This window comes from Antedon mediterranea, chromosome 4 (genome assembly GCF_964355755.1).
Source record: "Antedon mediterranea chromosome 4, ecAntMedi1.1, whole genome shotgun sequence".
In the NCBI taxonomy this organism is placed as follows: domain Eukaryota; kingdom Metazoa; phylum Echinodermata; class Crinoidea; order Comatulida; family Antedonidae; genus Antedon; species Antedon mediterranea.
This window is the reverse complement of record NC_092673.1, coordinates 34,635,628-34,653,100: the sequence shown is the minus strand read 5'-3', so window position 1 is coordinate 34,653,100 and position 17,473 is coordinate 34,635,628. Positions and strand designations below refer to the sequence as shown.

The following is a 17,473-nucleotide window of genomic DNA, read 5'->3' as shown; positions in this document are numbered from 1 at the left end:
CTGTACAGTGTTTTAAGGAAACAACATTAACACAGAATACTGTATTTATATACATTCTTTAATTGTGCACAGAGTTTAAACAATATATCATTAAAAGCACATAATGAATAAAGTACAACCAACTGTTCACTCAGATAGATAGTGACTTAAATAAAAACACAAAACAAATATACCGGTCAATTTCAGAATTTAAGTTGCCGGTGGATACTAATATTAAACAGCATCTACAGAGAGTTGCTAGTCTCTACACAACATAATAAACATACCAGTCAACCTTGCCAATTCAATTGTGCTGATAGGTTACCTTTTAATTAACTTGCTATACTAATTTGTTTTTATGTGGAAACTGTATTGTATTTGTTGCAACAATTTCATTCTAAATTAAAGAACAATACAGTACTGTAAATACATATAGTTTATAATAGATGTAAACCATCTCCAGAAACATAAACGTTTTGGTGAAACAATTCTCTAAGTTCATGTCCCTACCATCTTTTCTTATTCCAAAGTCGGCATGTATGTTAACAAATAAAGTAACCAGTTTTGGGAACATACGGTATGCGTCTTTGATAAATCTATGGATTGATAATACATTTACACAGATTTACTGGTTATAAATGTAGAAAGCATGTTTTCTGATTTAATATTTCAATAATATTTAACTACATATTTTAAAGAATCAACTATCACAGAGTGATAGTTTATTGTATTTTTTTAGACATTACAATTTACAATTAAAATTCTTCATTTATTTTATAGAAATATTAACGCGAGACACTTCCTTGGCGAAGGTTTAAGGCATAAAGCTCTGTTTACATTAACAAACAAAATGCCCATATATGGACACGATGATGTAAAATTACTACCATAATTTGAGCACAGAGCTTAGTCCTAAATTGAACTTTTATAATATTTGTAATGCTTCACGGCATATTCAGCTGCCGGTGATACGCTTTAGATATTAATTCAAATAGTGGCAGGGGTTGTAAAACAAACTACCTTAACCAAATAAATAAAGCTGTGTTTGTATTTAATTTATATATTGATCATTAAGTAAATATTAGATTTTTTATTACATTTTAAGCACAAAATTATGTTTATTATCATGGCTAATAATATACATTATTTTAAGATACATAGATGATAATTCAAATTTGGTCTTCATTATATGAAAATGTTGGTTTATATGTTTTATTTATATCTTTTGGATAATAATGCGTGCATAAATTAAAAGATCATAAAATCTAATTACCCTCTAAAAACATTAATTAAAGGAAATCAAAACAATAAATATATGTAATTTAAAATGAAACACAGACCGTTATCAAAATAATGGATATGAACACAAAGAGAATGATTTAAAATAATTATAACAATCTGCCAGCATCATAATACCTGGCACATTAATCATGATGATTTATAATAAAGGAGGTTAATTTAATTTTACCATTAGAACAAGAACAGAAAATATTTCTAAACTGCATAATTCTATTTTATAAAGGTAATTTTCATAGTTATATTTTAAACACAACTGGTTTTGTTTATCTATTTTGTTACTGTACTAGATTTAAAAGAAAATTTATATATAAAGTTTTTTTTTTCCTTGAATGCATATACAGTAGTTCCTTCATTCTACTTGCCCAATGGGATACAAGATTGTTAAATTTGAATTGTTACAACAACCACTACCAGGCAGGCAGATTGTTTATCGTATCAGACTTAGACCAAATAAACTCTATTGTTCTCTTGTATAGAATTATTAAATATGGTTTTTTGCCAACTTAAAAAATCATCTTTAATGGATTTTACATTTTCTGATAAAGAGAAGAAACAATGTTATTTTATAATCGAGGTGGTTGATATATAAAGACAGACTGTACTATAATTTTACTGTCTATTGGACCGTAGAGACTCCCCATGATTTGACCTAGAGTTTGGCAAACCTTAGAGGAATACAGAATACAATCATACACATGAATTAAACGGCCAGATTCATATTCTGATAATGAAAAGAAACTATGTTGTTTAAAACACATGTTTTTGAGCACTTTGTATGCTAAGAATTGCAACACATACACACATAATGTACAATCAATTTGATCAGAAGGTCTTTCTATGAAGAGCTCTGGCACCATCTTCATCATACTCCTTTTTCGATACCCACATTTTCCTGAATGTATCTAACGATGCTAAAATTGAGCCGCTGTAAAAGAAAAAAAACATCTTCATTAGATATACACAAAGTTGATTCCTCCTTGTACACGATATATAACGTCGCTTGTAAAATACAAATTCATTATTGATTTTAAATGTTTTTTTAACTAGATAACATTAAGGATTTAATTGGCACTTTATCATGAAGAGGAAAAAAAAAAAAACACAACAGCTATGCCTGACTAAATCAGACTAGTGATGACCACACTCATTTTACAATTCAGGCAAGTAAATACATTTGTGCAGTTTCCATATACAGTAGTTTAAAGATGTATTGTCCCTTTGTCAAATTCCCCCAAAAAAAAAAAAAAAATTTCGAAAAAAAGTGGATCATTTTGAAGTATCATAATAGTTATTAATTTTCACCAAAAATGAGTCGGAAAAAAAATCATTTAACTGAAATACAGATGTTTTTTGGTTCAAAAAATAACTTTGACTTCCAGTCGAAGTCTTCTATCAAAACATATCTCATAATGCAACGCGCTTGTTTGGCTACTCAGCATGCATAATCATAAACCTCCTCGCGATCTGTGTGAAAACACCTTCTCATCCGTGACGAGTTGTAAACAATCCTAATTAGCATCATGCATAATGTATACTTGTGGTTTGAAATCTTTGTTTACTTTCCGCTCAGGACAATTATCCAGACGAAATGTAATCAAATTTAGCTGTTAATTACGTAAAACTGTTGTTTTTGGATCAAATTTTCGACTTAAGGTGAATAACTTTAATATTACTTTGATATGGCCAATTTAAATTTAGAATATTTTGACCTTAATTTTTTTGTGTTTCAAGGGACAATACATCTTTAATAAAACATTGTAATGTGTATACAAAGTTACATTTGTACGTATGAGCAAGTACATTACATGAATGTTTGGAGAAAAATTGACATTAAAATTCTTATATTTACCCTATCCACGTTGAATATAGTCTTTCTTGTGGTGCTGATATCTGTAGAAAATAAAGATATATGTTGCAAATGTTATTGTTAGAGAAACATGTGCAGTATAACAAGAAATGCTCCATCTTCATTTATCAAAATTAAAATATGCACTCTACTTTTATTTTATATTTTTGCCTAGTAGTATTTTTTTTGGCAACATTTTTTTATTGTTAATTAAACATAATTATGTTATTTATAAAAACATCAATCAATGCATTGTAGTGATTAATATAAAAGTAAGAGTTGCATTTGAAAGTAAATGTCCACTAAAATCTGCTAATTTACATTCTCATTGAACAACAGGGAAGTGATTATTCGTCAAATTATAACAACTCTACATATCATGCAAACTTACTCACCCTAATTTTGACATCTTTTGGTGCTAATTTTTTTACTTCGCCCAAAAGTCGATCACCAAAACCTTTAAATAATGTTGAGCCTCCTGATAAAACAATGTTAGCAAACAATGTCCTACGTAAATCCATGTCTGATTTCTGGATGGAGAAAGTGAGCACCTCGTGAAGACCTTCAGATTCCTCACCAATTAAATCTGGTCGGAAAAGAAGCTCGGGGGCACGGAATTTAGCGGCACCGACCTAGTATAAAATAAAAATACAACAAGGGTTTAAATATATTCAATAAAATGTATGTTCTACTGACCAATTTTTATGTTTCTGTAATTTTATTTTATACACCACCATATTCAATAAAAAAAATTCCATGACATTTCTAGCAAAATCTCCATGACTTTAACAATTTTACTTGTCAGATTAAAATGTCATATTAAAGCAAATACATTTTTGCATCTGTTTCTTTCCATGAATAAATGTTAATGACTGCCAAATTTTCAATGACTTTCTAAGGTTTTAATGACATATGAACCCTGATGTTCCTGGATTTAAATATACATTTTCAAATAGTTCTCGGACAACTTCTTTCCACCCCACCCCTGTTATTATTGAATGTTGCTTGTTGTTGAAGTATTTACTTACCTCTACTGTACTTCCATCTGGTAGTGTATAAACGGTCTTTTCTGTTTCTGATGTTTCTTCTTTAATTGCATTACTTGATAAATAACATGCTCTCTAAAATCAAATAATAATAATAATAATTTTGTTAAATAAAATACAAGCAATATAGCAGACAGGTCTCAAGCCTATACCTCTCTGTCTGATATGCCTTATCATTACATAATATCTCTTTACAATGTCTATAAAGCATGTGGTATTCTCAAAGAGTCAACTCTTCCATCCAAACTGCATCGCACTGTTGCTTAACTTTTGTGATCTGATGAGAACCGGTTTTTGAATGGTTGTTACATTTTATGTCAATGTGAAGTTTACCTCTTTGATTGTCTTGACAATTTCTAACTCTGCAGAAGTCCTGAAATTCATGCCTTCTTTTCTCAGCAGTAACTGTAGGTATCGAGTGACATCACGCCCTGCAATGTCCACCCTCATTATGGAATGTGGCATGGCAAAGCCTTCATATATGGGTACAGCATGGGTCACACCATCACCAGTATCTAAGACGACACCTGTTGTTCTACCTGTAGCATACCTGTAAGAAGGCAATTTATTTTGTTATAGTATCCTACGCACTAAACTAAAAAAAGTGGTAAATATCGTGTTAAAGCTAAAGTAATAATGCTCTGCAATCTTGCACAGGTTGAGGGCTATACTTGTCTGTAGCTTGGTGGTTAACATGCTTGCCTTCCAATCCCAAGGTTTAATCTTGACCTAGTGTCAGATTTTATTCATGAACTAGAGTCCTACTCTACTCCCTAAGCCTATAAAACAAATATTGTTACTTACAAACTTAGAACAGCCTGCATTGATATAAATAAGGCTGGGACATTAAATGTCTCAAAGAAAACTTCTGCAGCCTTTTCACGATTTCTTCTAGGATTCAATGGTGCCTCAGTCAACAGCACAGGATGCTAGTAGATATAATTCAGTTAAGACAATTTAAGTTGATTAATAATTCATACATTATAGTCTGGTTCACACTAATGCGGGTGCACAAATTATATGCTAACAATTTAGTTAAATCCAATACATTTTACTACAAGTCTTCTGTATTTAAGATGCATTCTGAAATTGGATTTCCAGAAAACCAGCAGACATTATTTACTATCCCAGGGTTGTCGAGTTTTGCAAAGAGTTGAGTGGAAACTGACATTTAAAGAACTGTTTGTGAGTTAGTACTGTATCTTAATGTATGCTAAGCTTTTGCAATTGATTTTCTAAAGAAAAAATCTTACCTCTTCTGAAAATGTTTGAAGTTGATCTTTGGAGTAAATGTATTGCCATATTCTTTCCATATCATTCCAATCTGTAACAATTCCATGCTGAAAAAAACAACAAATACTGCTAACAAACAGACTATAATCAGTTCTATATCACTGTTGCAATTAGTGATAGTGCCATCATTTGATGAAGATGACTGGTGAAAGAGGATGAAGATAACTGGGGAAGAGGATGAAGATAACTGTTAAAGAAAAAAGATGAAGAAACTGGTTAGGAAAGAGAATGAAGATAACTGCTGAAGAAAGAGGATGAAGACAACTGGTTAGGAAAAAGGATGAAGATAACTGGTGAAGAAAGAGGTTTGGAGATAACTGTTAAAGAAACAGGATGAAGAAACTGGTTAGGAAGGAGGATGAATATAACTTGTAAATGAGGATGAAGATAACTGTTGAAGAAAGAGGATGAAGATAACTGTTGAAGAGGATGAAGATAACTGGTTAGGAAAGAGGATAAAGATATTCTGGTTAGGAAAAAGGATGAAGATAACTGGTTAGGAAAGAGGATGAAGATAACTGGTGAAGAAAGAGGATGAAGATAACTGGTTAAGAAAGAGGATGAAGATAACTGGTGAAGAAAGAGGATGAAGATAACTGGTTAAGAAAGAGGATGAAGATAACTGGTTAAGAAAGAGGATGAAGATAACTGGTTAGGAAAAAGGATGAAGATAACTGGTAAGAAAGAGGTTGAAGATAACTGGTGAAGAAAGAGGATGAAGATAACTGGTGAAGAAAGAGGATGAAGATAACTGGTGAAGAAAGAGGATGAAGATAACTGGTTAAGAAAAAGGATGAAGATAACTGGTTAAGAAAGAGGATGAAGATAACTGGTGAAGAAAGAGGATGAAGATAACTGGTGAAGAAAAAGGATGAAGATAACTGGTTAGGAAAAAGGATGAAGATAACTGGTTAGGAAAAAGGATGAAGATAACTGGTAAGAAAGAGGTTGAAGATAACTGGTGAAGAAAGAGGATGAAGATAACTGGTTAAGAAAGAGGATGAAGATAACTGGTTAGAAAAAAGGATGAAGATAACTGGTTAGGAAAAAGGATGAAGATAACTGGCAAAGAAAGAGGATGAAGATAACTGGTGAAGAAAGAGGATGAAGATAACTGGTGAAGAAAGAGGATGAAGATAACTGGTTAAGAAAGAGGATGAAGATAACTGGTGAAGAAAGAGGATGAAGATAACTGGTTAAGAAAGAGGATGAAGATAACTGGTTAAGAAAGAGGATGAAGATAACTGGTTAGGAAAAAGGATGAAGATAACTGGTAAGAAAGAGGTTGAAGATAACTGGTGAAGAAAGAGGATGAAGATAACTGGTGAAGAAAGAGGATGAAGATAACTGGTGAAGAAAGAGGATGAAGATAACTGGTTAAGAAAAAGGATGAAGATAACTGGTTAAGAAAGAGGATGAAGATAACTGGTGAAGAAAGAGGATGAAGATAACTGGTGAAGAAAGAGGATGAAGATAACTGGTGAAGAAAGAGGATGAAGATAACTGGTGAAGAAAGAGGATGAAGATAACTGGTTAAGAAAAAGGATGAAGATAACTGGTTAAGAAAGAGGATGAAGATAACTGGTGAAGAAAGAGGATGAAGATAACTGGTTAAGAAAGAGGATGAAGATAACTGGTTAGGAAAAAGGATGAAGATAACTGGTTAGGAAAAAGGATGAAGATAACTGGTGTGAAGAAAGAGGTTGAAGATAACTGGTGAAGAAAGAGGATGAAGATAACTGGTGAAGAAAGAGGATGAAGATAACTGGTTAAGAAAGAGGATGAAGATAACTGGTGAAGAAAGAGGATGAAGATAACTGGTTAAGAAAGAGGATGAAGATAACTGGTTAGGAAAAAGGATGAAGATAACTGGTTAGGAAAAAGGATGAAGATAACTGGTAAGAAAGGGGTTGAAGATAACTGGTTAAGAAAGAGGATGAAAGATGTTATTTCTGTTTCAATTAATCAATTGATACTTACTTCCATAGGATAGTTTATACTTAGTAGACCTCTATGTTCTTCGGCCTTTGGACCTATGAATAAGTCACCCTCCAAGCCTCCAGCCATTACTCGTACATGCTTAGGCCGCCCAACACTATAAAAGATAATAAAAAATACCTTATTTACGATACAATGTTTTAATTTACATAATTCCTTTTGAATCTGCTATTAATATTACAAAATTAAACTAATTTTTGGTAATGTACATACATTCATATAAAAAAATTGACTGGGTTTTAATTTAAATGATTAAATACTTCAGTAATAAAGGGTCTATAATTTCAAAGTCTAAGAAGTGTACTTACAAATTTGGAAAATGATACTTAGGGATTTGATCTCCAGCAAAGCCTGCTTTAATAACACCAGACCCCTATAAAAAGAAAAACATCTAATTTATTTATAAAGGTCTAGAGTACTATAGACATATTTTATTCATCAAATTCATATTTATTCACGTATACATTCATTCGTAAATAATAATAGTAGTAGTAGCGGTAGCCGATCACTCCGGCCGCGCTTCACTCCGGCCGCCGTATCAGTTTAGCGCGATGTTATGCACTCCGGCCGCTATTCAATTCGACTTCCTGTGCAAAGGGGCCGTTAGTATGGAGCGCCCATATCTACGTTTTCTATACTGTTCAGTGTTATAACAAATTCTTGGTGAATTTAAATGGAACTAGTTGAATATTTATTAGCAACAATTTTACTTGTTTCATTAACAATAACATTCAAAGAAGTTGGAACTGCTTTTTCTTTCAAACTAAACTTAACTTAATTAAATTCAATAATAAAATAATAATCAAATACCCGTCTAATTAATGCTTGAATAACAATATTTAATTTCTTTCTATGTACATTTATTTTTATAGCTTTACATTTATTAACATTAAAAATTAGTTAAAACCCTTATTTTTATAACACTTTATCTTGCCAGTACCCATACTTACTAATTATAGTTAATAACAATATTTACAATATTAATTTATTTATTTCAAATAATCAAATATCCGTCTAATTAATGTTACCTGGAATTGTATCAAGAATTAATATATCATTTTTGTACAGTCCAATTTACAATGATTTTATATTTTAATTTATATATGATAAAAATAATATGACATATAGGATACATTACAATAAATTACATTAATTAATCACATTACAATTAATACTAGCCTATTACATTGGATAAAACACATAAATTATTTTGTTCTAGCATTAGACCTAATTTAAAACACTTGCGATGTTGTTGTGATCCTGAAAGAGAAAAAATATACTGTATGATTACAAATGTTTATTTTGATTCTCTACAAAAAACGTGTCTCGGTTGTAAAAGACTCATTGGGCGCTCCATAGCTGCGGCCGGAATGAATCGCGGCCGGATTGAAGCGCGGCCGGAGTGAAGCGCGGCCGGAGTGATCTATATTCGTAGTAGCTAGGCTATCAGTATCAATATATTTTTTTTTTTCATTTTTAAAATGTTATTACTTTAGGCTAGATACTAGGCCTAGGTCTAGGAGGAGGCCTACTTAACTAAAGTAATTATTAATTTTGAATAATAATAATTATTAAATTAACATTAATAATAATTATACAGTACATATTTATTTTAAAACAGTTAACTAGGAAAGAATGCAGGCCTAAAGTAGTTACTTTTTAAACAGTCTCAGGAGTTAAAACAGTTAAAAACACTAAAATATGCCGTATAAATGCTAGGCCTTAACTAGAACCGGCTTTTGCAAACGCGAAGGGGATAACAGGGTATCTTTGGCAGTCGGATATTATCGGGCGCCACCATCGTATACATTAGATAGGGCCTAGTACCTACTGATTCATGCAGACGACTTGTACATAATGAGAATTATTCAAACGCTGTAAACAAAAGATATGTAATATAAATAAAACTACTATTATACGTACATTATCAATTACAACAGGTTGGTTTGCAATAACGTCATATGACTCCATCCCGTCGATTTTAACGGAATATTGTGCACGAAAAAATTACTATCTTTCGAACTTTCCACACCTTATTTTCTTGTAGTCTCCTTTGTACAATCGTCGAGTACTGTATAATTGGTAACAATATTTCGACGGCTGGACTTTTACGTATATATGATTTGTTAACTTTTAAAAAAGCCACATACAGTAGTATAGTACTTAGTACGATTTTAAAAAACAATAATTGTAATTTTGTTACATATGATAGTAATATATAGGCCTATAAAATAACGAATAATTAAAAGAATTATTTTAGATTGGTAATATAAAAAGAGAGAATATCTTTAAAAAATGTGTGTGGTCCGCCACAAGAACACGTCTGACATTACAGCTATTGTATTTACTGTCATTACAGGCAGTAGGTATGAATAATACATTTATTATTAAACAGCCTGTTTTATTTGAAATGTAATGCTTTACATTACATGGTAACATTAATAAGAGCATTATCATGCATAATATTTCTTTGTTTAAAAAGTCATGAACTGCATCATTCAAGGTAAATTCAAGGTAAATAATTTGGGTACACTCAGGGGGGTTAAGTTTGTTGCGTAGAACAGCATTGTTTTTAGTTCGAGTACTCAACAGCAGCAATAATGGGCGACCAAGTTGTTCAACATCCGAATTCTAGAAGGAATGATCAGAATAATCCGTCTGTCATACCTATTGGTCTTGAAGTTGTGTACTCAGCATGTCGAAAAGTATATCCTGATCAAATAAACCCTCTTCAAGTCACAGCTGTGGTGAAATATTGGTAAATATTGTAGGCCATAAGACTAAGAGAGTGTCAAGAAAGCATGAAGCGATTGGCGAATTGACCGATAAACATTGTAGAAAGAGGGCCTAGCTCCACTTAACGATTTAAAGGGTGGTTTCTAGGCTAAGCCTTTTAAACCCTTTCATCATGCCAATATTTATCCAGTCGTTTTTTGAAAGTTGATATTTACAAAAAACAATTGTGGTTTTAATGTGTTCTTAGTATTACAGTACTAAAAAGTATAGGTAGGCCTCTACTCTATTCTAGTAAATAGCCTATTTACCATATTTTGTAAAATGTATCTGCTTTCCAAAATAAATAATAATATTAAATGAGAATCCTATCATAATTTGTAAGCCAACAACTTCAACAAGTCGGTTAAATTAACAATTATTATTTGTTCAATTCAATATTTTATGTTATATCCGGTAAAAATATCTGAAGGATTCGGGCTTCCCATAGGCCAAATCACGGTTTTCATGGGTCAGTCTAATTACCGAAAACAACCGAAAATAACCGAAAACAACCGAAAACAACCATAAACAACCGAAAACAACCGTAAACAACCGAAAACAAACCGAAAACAAACCGAAAACAAAATTTAAAAAATCTAAATACCGAAAACAAATTTTGTATAATATTTTTTTTAATGTCGCCCTCTATTGATGGGTGTTTCTAAAGCTAAGACCATACACAGAGGCGCAAAAATCATGGAAGACCCTACGAAATGGTAGTGTGCACAAAATACAACTAAAAATCGTACAAATTCAATGAAATACACCGTAGACTACATTTACTTACAAAATCTATAAACACATTTCGTTTTTAGTCTTTTCAAAAACAAAGCATGATTTTACCTAACTTTGCGTTTTCGTCCCCGGTTTCGTCACTTAAGTGAATACTGAAGCGATTAAGGATAAAAACGTTATTTACTCGACTACAGTAATTTTACTGAATAGATTTTATTGTGAATCCTTTATAGTGAGCTTCTTTTAAGTATACTTTATAGTCCCTAGTATCTTTGTATAATTTATCTTTGAAAATCTATAATTAAATTGATCATGATTAACCATAGTCAATTTACTTTCTATACTATGGATTATAATATTCATAATTATTGTAAGGAGTAATGCGCTGGTTTCTGGATCAAAAATCGAAAGACTAAAATTAAAATATTTTTATAGATTCTGTAAGTAAATGCGATGTTATCAATTGATTGATTGTACGATTTTTAGTTGTATTTTGTGCACACTGTCATCGTAGGGTCTTCCTTGGCTTTTGCGCGCGCGGTTTTTTGTCTCTGTTATGGTCTTAGATTTAGAAACACCCATCAATAGAGGGCGACATTTAAAAAATATTATACAAATTTGTTTTCGGTATTTAGATTATTTTATGTTGTTTTCGGTTTGTTTTCGGTTCGTTTTCGGTTGTTTATGGTTGTTTTTGGTTGTTTATGGTTGTTTTCGGTTGTTTGTGGTTGTTTTCGGTTGTTTATGGTTGTTTTCGGTTATTTTCGGTTGTTTTCGGTAATTAGACTGACCGGTTTTCATAGCTATACTGACACAGAATTTTCACAACCAACTAAACCTAAGTGCAATCTTGTTTCCATGTAGCCTTTTGTAACAGATCCTATATGGTACTGCTGCCTGTAACCTAAACTTAGATTTAATAGATATTCATAATTTACTTTTTCTATTCAGGTTAAATGGACCAGACCCTCTTGACTATATCAGTATGTATAGGAATGATGGAGATGAAGATAAAGGAATACCGCCTCATTGGCACTACGTCAGCTTTGGTATGTCAGACCTTCATGGAGATGGTAGAGTACATGAGTAAGTCTATATAATAGAGTGAAGAATTCTATGGTGTTGTTAATTTGTGATAAAATTATTGTAAAAATATTGAATCTATTCCGTGCCTACTTACCTGGATAAACCGACATAGGTATTGAATCCTGACCCAATGCAATGAGTGATGTCTACTTGGAGTATGTTATATTAGTTTTGAGTTGTTGGTTATCATAGATTTGATCATTTATTAATAGGAGGTGTATAATTAATGTTTAAACATTCATTCTTAAATTAAGATACACAGGACCAGAAGGACCAAGCGGATTTGGATTTGAGCTAACATTCCGATTAAAGAAAGAACCAACAGAAACAGCGCCACCAACCTGGCCGGCAGAACTCATGCAAAGTTTAGCACGTTATGTTTTCCAATCAGGTCAGTTAAAGAGAAAAGTCTATGAAGAAAATAAAAAATGAACATAGACAAATAAGTTTACTGAATGTTTATTTTATGGATGTTGTGTTTATCGACACTGTATCTACCATTAGGCCATATGATAGTCATTCCTCAATAATGTTCTTTTCTCATTCCTAGAAAATACATTATGCAGTGGAGACCATGTATCATGGCATAATCCACTAGACAACAGTGAGTCTAGAATACAGCACATGCTGATGACAGAGGACCCTCAGCTTCCATCCATCTCTACACCCTTGGGCTTCGTCAACTTTGTACAGGTAAAAAGAGATAGGGAAAATATGTATTTCCAAATACCATTTAAAAAAATTATTTTATTTTGAAATGTCTGCTGTCATGTTTAAGCAATTTAAATAAAAGTGTACAGGTAAAAATAGATGGTGAAAAGTATTTTCACAACTTTAATTTTACATTACAATAGTCATCGCCCCTTCCAAATATCATAAAATAATTCTTTTGAAATGTCTTCTGTCACATTTTAAATGATAAAAACAATGTGTTTCAGATTACTGGAGTATGTAATGAAGAATTGCAAGCAGCACAGAGATGGAATGGTCCGGCTGTCATTGAACTTTTAAGAACAATACCATTGTAAGTATTTCTAATGTACAGTTTATTTCAATTTTTGTCAATGGTTGTCTAGAAAAATAAGTAAAATAATGTTTTTAAAATTTGAATCGACCAAACATTTTGTCACTCAGAGCTGGTGGTATATGGCTTGTGACAGATATGAGAAGAGGTGAAACTATATTTGAGTTAGATCCTCAACTGCAGGAGCAGGTTGAAAGAGGCATTAACAATGAGGGGTCAAATCTTAGTGGGGTCAGTGCTAAGTGCTTATGGGATTGCCCAAGAGGTGAATCATCTGACTTGGAACCTTCATCCCCAAGGATCACTAAATTACGTAAGTGTTGTATTGTTTTTTAAAGTTATAATTTGTATATTCATTCTCAATCATTAGTAGTCTGCAGTGCAGTTTCTGTGGGATATTTGATTTTGGAATTTCACCTAAAAAAAATAAGGAACCCTTATTTTAGGGAAAAAAATAACTGGAAAAACAGACAAATGTTTAAAAAAGAATTTCAACACATAACAGTATATGTAATTTATATTGTATTCAAAACAAAACATGATGTAAATACTTTGTTTAAGATATTCACAGTTATCAAAGAACAATAAAAGAAGAAGCCTTTCCTTGCATTCTTTTGTTTTATTATTCAGTTAGGTACCCTGTTGTGATCTCCTTCAAAGGAAATTCCGCTATCTCTTAATTATTTTGAATTAATTGATAAATATCATTTATTTAATATAATCGTGTTAAGGAATTTATTTATATGCAGAATCTGAGCAGATCAAGACAGCATTGAAGATAGGCTTAGCATCTGAGAAATGTCCTCTTCCACCCATTCAAGCAAAACAAGAAATTGAACACAACTCAGGATTCAAACATGAACGAGAAGGGTAAGGAGATGATTATTAATCTATACCTAAATTTCCTAGCTTTAATACAGTGCAAATATTACAAATCTAAATGAAAATGTTTGATGCTCTCCATGTATTTTAGTGAGAAACGGTTTTATCCTTCTCTCTCACTTTGTGGCACACGATCTTTATTTCATGATTAGACTAGAGCTGTTGAATCTAATCAACATTCTGTTAATAATAATATCCTTGATTTAAATAACGCTTAATGTTGTGAAACCTCTAAGCGCTCAATTTTCTAGCTTTAATGCAGTCGTGCAAACCTAAATCAAAATGTTTATGTTTTGTGATGTCTTCTAGTGAGACAGTGTTTTATCCTTCTCTCTCACTTTGTGGCACACGTCATTATTTCATGATATAGAGCTGTTGAATCTAATCAACATTCTGTTAATAATAATATCCTGGATTTTATATAGCGCCTAATGTTGTGAAACCTCTAAGCACTGAACATTATTACCACAGTCATTTTTTTTTTATCAAACACGTATGGAAACATAGTCCCACAATGCAGAGTAATCAGCGTAATTCTCATAGTGTTTCATGGTGTCCACAAAACCTGCGTATTCTAGTGACTAAAATAATAAAAATAAATTATTATTATTATTATTATCTAGGACAGACAATGTCTCTCATCTTAGATAGGTTGAATCTCCAGTATTGAAATGTAGTTTTTTATTTTTGTAATCTATTAGTGAGAGCACTAACACAAAATATTAAGTTACTAATTCATGTTTAACTCAAACTCAAAAGTATTCGATATTATATTATATGATTTTTTGTTAATTCCATATTGTTTTTAATTTAATGTGTTTTTTTTTCTATCATAGCATTAATCTTCCAGCTCACACTGTACCTGCCATATCAGATATGGACACGCGCAGAACATTTGAGCAAATTCACCTCAAGTTTAACTATGAAGCGGGCTCATTGCTACCACTTGCTATCAGGTAACTACTCCTACTGTATCTCAGGATTTAAGTTGTTGCTTTATTGTATTTTCTTTAGAGTTATTATATGTATTTTGAATTGAATTGATCAGAATTCAAATCAATTCTATCTTGTTTTTTACCAGATGATATGTAGGTTTACTGTGATTGGTAATGATATACCATTATTTCAACTACTCATTTACTTATCGTATTATTTATATTATATTATAGTAGAAAACAAATAGGACATACTTTAGGTGTATTTTCCACTAAAAAAAACAATGTTATTACAAATTGTTCAGAGAGAGAACAAAAATGATAGAAGAAAACGTAATTATTCGTTTTTTTGTTAATGAATAGACATTGTTCATAATTGACATTGTGCTTGCTGTCATTTTTTTATCCAGTGGGAACATGTTTTTTAAAACAGTGCGTTATAGGTATAATTCCATTGAATTTATCGTTTTAAGGCACGGTTTTTGTTTCAGAGGACGTATAAAACATGGACGTCATTTTACATTTAAAGGCGTTGGAGGGGACATTGCCATTACATTGGTTTCGTCGCGGGTGGAGGGCGCGTTTGTTGATGAGACAACTGTGTACGCTGCGAAAGGGCCGTGGCTACAGGTAAAACAATTATTTTAAATTATTTTGCAAATGTAAACAGATTTGGTAAGAAGATTATAAGTTATTTCCATTATTCCAGTAGGTGAATAAGATGATGAAAAATCTAGAAAAGACATTTTGATTTAGGGTAGAGGCTGAATATGATTGATGGGACATGTGGTTGTAAGCAAAACCACAACCCTCATATATAGGCCAACCCAACTAACTTAATTGAACTAATTTGTTAAAATATTTTTTTTTTATTTACTAATATATTTAATTTTATGTTTAAGTAAGAGTTGTACATTATTAAAATTTCAATGTAGTATTTCCTTCACTTTTAGGTTCTTTTTGATGATATATTTGTTGAACAACTCATTAAAGATTTGGCAGAGCTTGGGAAAGATCCTCCAGTAAGTATATGAAGATGTATAAAAAAGATGTTGTTTTACCAAAAATGGCAATAATGTTATGCATTCAGAAGAGTAGTAGTTATATAGTAACTGTATTTATATATTTATATGAAAATATTGTATAACAAATAGATCTCAAATAAATATGTTAAATCAAGCATCTTTTAAGCCCTGTTGTAATGCTATTTTATAAAATGTATTATTAATTGCAGGTTGAATTACCAAAGGAATATCACTGGCCAGAAAGAGGTCTACACATTTCAATTCTTTCAGAAGAAGCTCTAAGCTGAAACAAAAAAATGTCTCCTATTTAGTCTACATTGTATAGATTTCTTACATATATGGCAACAACATATATCCCATCTCAAAAGTCTGTAGGGGTGTATTGGACAGTAACAATACACATTCTCCAACAACAATAACTCAACGAAACACACTCTTCAACAATGATATCATATTCATACACCAATCCTCAATGATGGATACACACATTCTAATATTAAATGTAATTTATATGTGTACTCTAATAATTAAAACACACACTTCAAATAGTAACACATCGATATAAATCCTCTACCAATGACATTGATAAACATCCTCTACCAATGACATTGATAAACATCCTCTACCAATGACATTGATAGACATCCTCTACCAATGACATTGATAAACATCCTCTACCAATGACATTGATAAACATCCTCTACCAATGACATTGATAAACATCCTCTACTAACAGCAAGACATTAATAAACATCTCTACTACATTCTCTACTAATACCAGTAACACATACATATATATATATATATACATACAAACTCCCAAATAACGGTAACATTTATACACATTCTAAACAGTAACACATTGGTAGATACACTCCCTTTTCCGTCTAATAAAAACCACCTTTACATAAATTATCTGCAATAGACCAAATTTACCAAATACACCATTTAATTTAACAGATGGCAACATATACAGTAGGAGTGTGTTCATGTTAACACTATTTGGTGTGTGCTTTTTTATATACTGTATTTTATATAATTTTGTACACTAAAAATCACACTGGACTTACAAATCTTAAGCTCTGTCAACACTATCAAAATGTTTGATGTGCCCAAATATGGTAGTAAGATTTATTTGAATATGACATCATCAGGTTCATATATGAGCATATCACATACAGTTTGATAGTGTAGATAGAGCTTTAGAGACCTCATAAAATTAACTCTTTGAGTCGTGGTTAGACTTACCTATGAGAAGAAAAAAGCATTCCAGTGAGCATTGAGTGAAAGTGTTCGCACTAGATTTTTTGTGAAAATCTTAATGAATGAACTTACTGTGTGACTCGGTAAGTCTTCCAGTCCGTGGAACTTTACTGGATTATTCGTATGTTAGTTATTATGGAGAAACTTATTACAGTATTTAGTTGATAAATTTTACAAAAAAAAAAAAATCCCAGTGTGATTATAACTTTAGGTCTTTAATTTTGTAAATCTGTATAAAATAGAATTTAAGCTAATAAGTTACAGCCAGTAACATAATATTTGAGAAA

At 31.6% G+C, this 17,473-nt stretch overlaps 2 protein-coding genes across 3 annotated transcripts; one reads left to right on the top strand and one right to left on the bottom strand.

Annotated features, from left to right (window-relative positions):
• Positions 1–40: 40 nt before the first annotated feature.
• LOC140047409 (alpha-centractin) lies at positions 41–9,515 on the bottom strand. The gene is made up of 10 exons (XM_072092427.1): positions 9,385–9,515; positions 7,770–7,834; positions 7,444–7,558; positions 5,424–5,510; positions 4,975–5,099; positions 4,504–4,720; positions 4,153–4,245; positions 3,520–3,756; positions 3,128–3,168; positions 41–2,203 (listed from the first exon to the last, which is right to left on the bottom strand). Exons 1-10 carry the CDS (start codon positions 9,430–9,432, stop codon positions 2,101–2,103), a joined length of 1,131 nt encoding a protein of 376 aa, XP_071948528.1. The 5' UTR covers positions 9,433–9,515; the 3' UTR covers positions 41–2,100.
• A 538-nt stretch (positions 9,516–10,053) lies between these two features.
• On the top strand, positions 10,054–17,422 carry LOC140047405 (suppressor of fused homolog). Of its 2 annotated transcripts, none has more exons than XM_072092422.1 (11): positions 10,054–10,219; positions 11,923–12,057; positions 12,312–12,448; positions 12,608–12,750; positions 12,996–13,081; positions 13,192–13,394; positions 13,831–13,951; positions 14,800–14,919; positions 15,390–15,528; positions 15,852–15,920; positions 16,133–17,422. In XM_072092422.1, the coding sequence occupies exons 1-11, from the start codon at positions 10,062–10,064 to the stop codon at positions 16,208–16,210; spliced, it is 1,389 nt and encodes a 462-aa protein (XP_071948523.1). In that variant the 5' UTR covers positions 10,054–10,061; the 3' UTR covers positions 16,211–17,422. The 2 variants fall into 2 exon arrangements, with proteins under 2 accessions (XP_071948523.1, XP_071948522.1); XM_072092421.1 differs by having other exon boundaries at positions 15,372–15,528.
• The last annotated feature ends 51 nt before the right edge of the window (positions 17,423–17,473 follow it).

What these genes read in the sequence shown, in the direction of transcription:
- LOC140047409 (XM_072092427.1), bottom strand. Translation starts at nt 9,432, where the DNA reads ATGGAGTCATATGACGTTATTGCAAACCAACCTGTTGTAATTGATAAT. An exon ending in AAGTATCATTTTCCAAATTT is followed by an intron (nt 7,559 to 7,769) that starts GTAAGTACACTT and finishes TATCTTTTATAG; the next exon opens with TGTTGGGCGGCCTAAGCATG. An exon ending in CTATATTCAACGTGGATAGG is followed by an intron (nt 2,204 to 3,127) that starts GTAAATATAAGA and finishes TTTCTTTTACAG; the next exon opens with CGGCTCAATTTTAGCATCGT.
- LOC140047405 (XM_072092421.1), top strand. Translation starts at nt 10,062, where the DNA reads ATGGGCGACCAAGTTGTTCAACATCCGAATTCTAGAAGGAATGATCAG. An exon ending in ACAGCTGTGGTGAAATATTG is followed by an intron (nt 10,220 to 11,922) that starts GTAAATATTGTA and finishes TTTTCTATTCAG; the next exon opens with GTTAAATGGACCAGACCCTC. An exon ending in AGCTTGGGAAAGATCCTCCA is followed by an intron (nt 15,921 to 16,132) that starts GTAAGTATATGA and finishes TATTAATTGCAG; the next exon opens with GTTGAATTACCAAAGGAATA.